This window comes from Malaclemys terrapin, chromosome 2 (genome assembly GCF_027887155.1).
Source record: "Malaclemys terrapin pileata isolate rMalTer1 chromosome 2, rMalTer1.hap1, whole genome shotgun sequence".
Lineage (NCBI taxonomy): Eukaryota > Metazoa > Chordata > Testudines > Emydidae > Malaclemys > Malaclemys terrapin.
Genome location: NC_071506.1, coordinates 285,066,996 through 285,071,109, shown reverse-complemented (window position 1 = coordinate 285,071,109; position 4,114 = coordinate 285,066,996). Strand labels below are relative to the sequence as shown.

The window sequence follows — 4,114 nt, the reverse complement described above, 5'->3', positions numbered from 1 at the left end:
TCACACTGTCTTATTGGGTTCCCATCCTGCTTAGGAGAGACGGTGAAAAAGGAGGGGGGGGGTGACAATGCGGTTCTGGCGGAACCCAACTGAGAGCGCCAACTCAGGACAAATTGCTAAAATAGGGCAGTTACAGCCCAAGGCTGGGGTTTTTCCACCTCTAAGGCAAACCAAACCAGCCAGACTAAGACTTCGGTCTCATCCCACTGGCTAACCGCAAGTCTCACAAGCAATCTCCTTAGACACTCCAGTTTCCCAGTATTACCACCAGTGCCACACGTTATGGGGACAAATGGTTATAAAAACCAATACCCCAGTAAAAGAAAAAGGTTCTCCTGATCCCAAAGGACCAAGCCCCAGACCCAGGTCAATATACAAGTCAGACCTTACCCACAAATCACGCTGCTGCCAATCCTTTAGAATCTAAAATCTAAAGGTTTATTCATAAAAGGAAAAAGATAGAGATGAGAGTTAGAATGGTTAAATGGAATCAATTCCATACAGTAATGGCAAAGTTCTTGGTTCAGGTTTGCAGCAGCAATGGAATAAACTGCAGGTTCAAATCAAGTCTCTGGAATACATCCCCAGCTGGGATGGGTCATTCAGTCCTTTGTTCAGAGCTTCAGTTTGTAGCAAAGTTTCTCCAGAGGTAAGAAGCAGGATTGAAGACCAGGTGGAGATCAGGCATCAGCCTTATATAGTCTTTTCCAGGTGTAAGAACACCTCTTTGTTCTTACTGTGGAAAATTACAGCAAAATGGAGTCTGGAGTCACATGGGCCAGTCCCTGCATACTTTGCTGAGGTACAAGGCGTATCTGCCTTCTCTCAATGGGTCCATTGTATAGCTGATGGTCCTTAATGGGCCATCAAGCAGGCTAGGCAGAGCTAATCTCAGCTTGTCTGGGATGTCACCCAGAAGCATAGCATAAGTTTGCCATACAGACAGTATAGAGCCAATATTCATAACTTCGACTACAAAACTGATAAACACATATAGACAGCATAATCATAACCAGTAAACCATAACCTTGTCCTAGACACCCCATTTGACCCCCTTTATACAAGATTTGGGTGCCACTACAGGACCTTGGTTGCAACAATGATCTATATGGTCTCAGTTTATGTCAATAACGTCACAGGGGGTGAGAGAAAACCGCCTCTGGGAAATACAGCAGAGGGGACATGAACGGAGCTGAGGAGCAGCACCCGGAGGAGGGGCCTGAGACCCCGGATCTGCAAACAATGCCACCAGGAGATGGTGAAGAGACAGTTTTCCAGAGCTCAAGCCAAGGAAGAACCTACAAGAGACGGCGCAAGTTGCAAACCCCCAAGAGAATCCCAGCAGAGAAGGAGCCGGACAGTCCAAGGGAGAGCGAAAAGGGCTCCAGGAAGCACGCGGTGTCCTCTTCAAAGGTGGGAGCCAAGGCCCGTGGGAAGGTGCCCAGCTGCTCGGCCTGTGAGCAGAGCTTGAAGGGGAAAATCTTCTTCCAAAGCCTGGGCAGGTTTCATGGTCAGAAGAAGTCGCATGAATGTTGGGAATGTGGGAAAACCTTCCTGCGGAAGAAGGATCTGGCCAGACATCAGGGAGTCCATACCGGAGACAGATTCTACAGCTGCCTGGACTGCAGGAGAAGCTTCAGCCAAATGGCAGGGCTTACGAGACACCAGAAGACGCACTTGGGGGATCGACCCTTTCCCTGCATGGACTGCGGGAAAAGCTTCTGCCTGAGACAAGAGCTTATGAGCCACCAGAGAACCCACACAGGAGAGAGACCCTTCCTGTGCTCCCAGTGCGAGAAGGGATTTAGCCAGCTGGCGCATCTCGCCACCCACCAGAGAACCCATGCGGCGGAGAGGCCCTACCCCTGCGGCACCTGTGAGAAACGCTTCAAGCAGAGCCAAGACCTCCGAAAGCACCAGCGCACCCACACGGGAGAGCGACCCTACCCCTGCACTGAGTGCGGGAAATGCTTCAGCCACGTGTCGAACCTCAACGCCCACCGGAAGGTGCACACGGGCGCCAGACCCCACACCTGCAAGGAGTGTGGGAAAGGCTTCCGCAAGAGGCAGGATCTTCTGCGACACGGGAGGATCCACACGGGAGAAAGCCCCTTTGCCTGCAGCCACTGTGAGAAGAGCTTCCGGCAGAAGAAGGATTTGAACAGACATCGGAGCATCCACACGGGCGAGAGGCCCCACCCCTGTCTCGAATGTGGGAAAAGCTTCCGGCTCAAGCACGCTCTGGTGCGACACCAGGCAACCCACCCACGGCTCAGCCCCTAGAAATGGGACAGCCTCCAGCACCGCAGGGAGTCCTGGGAAGGCAGAGCCTGCATGGCCCGATCCTTTCTGCAGCCGACCGGGGAGCACTGACTGCATGAGGGCCTTTTGACAGTTTCTTTGTGTGTTAGAAGTTTATAGCTTGTAGTTCAGTACAGGGCGGTTACGGGGAATATCAGTCCAGGATGTACTGGGGCGTTTGACTTTCCTACTCTGAAAAGACATGGAACAATAGGGGGAGTTGGGAGGGGAGATGGGAGATGGGGGATATAGGTAGATGTCCATTCTGTGGGTCAATCCAAAAGTGGTTCTGGGGATGTGGGGGAAGGGCCCGTGTCAGCCAGGACTCTCAGCGACAGACCGTCTTGGGCATGGTGTGGGTGCTGCAGGGGTCCGAGCTGAGAACGGTATTCCGGAGCTGCCAGCCTCTGGTATTTCAATGGCTGTTTCTTCCCAGTTGATTTTACAGACTCGCTCTAACATTTCCTCTGTTTACTGTTGCGTGGTGGCTGGGTTTTCCCATTGCCCTGCACCAAGGTTACCTGGTATAGAGGCGTGTTTTGACCCCAGTCCAAATGGATAATATGAATACAGTCATCTCCCAATACAGGAGAGGGGGGTCTTAATCCTGTCCACACCACCAGGGCAGTGAGAACAGGTGCATGTTTCTCTCTCTTCTATGAGGGGTGCCCGTTTTCACCCAGGATTGTACATCAGGTCTGAGCCACTCCCTGCTGGCGCGTTGTTCATTGTTGGCAGTTGCCTGAATATCAATTAAAAGAAAGTTGAAAAAAAATTTGGAACCAGTTACCAGTTCATTTGCTTTTTGCCTTACTTCCCAGGCTGTTGGTTTATAGTCCTAGGAATGTCGGGCTGGAAGGGACCTCGGGAAGTCATCAAGTCCAGTCCCCAGCAGCGCTGTGGCAGGACTATCCCTGACAGGTGTTTGTCCAAAACCCACCAGTGACGGGGCTTCCACAACCCCCCTTGGATGCCCACAGCAGAGCTTATAGTTAGAAAGATTTTCCTAATATCAAACCTAAATCTCCCTTGCTGCAGATTAAACCCCTGACTTCTTGTCCTACCTTCAGCGGGCACAGAGAACAACAGAACACCGTCCTCTTTAGAACAGCCCTTAACACATCTGAAGACTGTTATCAGGTCCCCCCCATCAGCCTTATTATCTCAAGACTAAAAATGTCCAGTGTTTTAACCTTTCCTCATAGGTCAGGTTTCTAAACCTTTAATAATTTTTGTTGCTCTCCTCTTGACTCTCCTATTTGTTCACATCTTTCCTAAAGTGTGGGACCCAGAATTGCACACAGTTCTCCAGCTGAGGCGTCAGCTGTGCCGGGGAGAATGGGACAATGACCTCCTGTGTGTTACCTGTGACACTCCTGTTAATACACCCAGAATGATATTAGCCTTTTTGCAGCTGTGTCCCATTGTTGACTTATATTCAATGTGTGACCCCTGTAACCTCCAGCTCCTTCTCACCTCGCCAGGTATTCCCCATTTTATAGCTGTGCTTTTGATTTTTCCTAAATGAAGTACTTTACACATGTCTATATTGAATTTCATCTTGTTGAATTCAGACCAATTCTCCAATTTATCGAGGCCAGTTTTGAATTCTCCAAAATGCTTGCAACCCCTCCCAGCTTGGTGTCATCTGCATATTTGATATTTTATATACTCTCCACTCCATTATCCAAGTCATGAATGACAATATTGAATAGCACCAGAACCACTGTGGAACTCCTGTGGGACCGCACTAGATCCCCCCTCTCAGTTTAACAGTGAGTCATTGATAACTGCTCTTTGAGCACAGCCTTTT

The 4,114-nt window shown here is 50.0% G+C and overlaps 1 protein-coding gene across 1 annotated transcript; it reads left to right on the top strand.

Annotated features, from left to right (window-relative positions):
- The first annotated feature begins 1,182 nt into the window (after positions 1–1,182).
- Positions 1,183–3,080, top strand: LOC128831354 (gastrula zinc finger protein XlCGF52.1-like). Its single transcript, XM_054017665.1, has one exon. It carries the CDS (start codon positions 1,183–1,185, stop codon positions 2,281–2,283), a length of 1,101 nt encoding a protein of 366 aa, XP_053873640.1. The 3' UTR covers positions 2,284–3,080.
- The last annotated feature ends 1,034 nt before the right edge of the window (positions 3,081–4,114 follow it).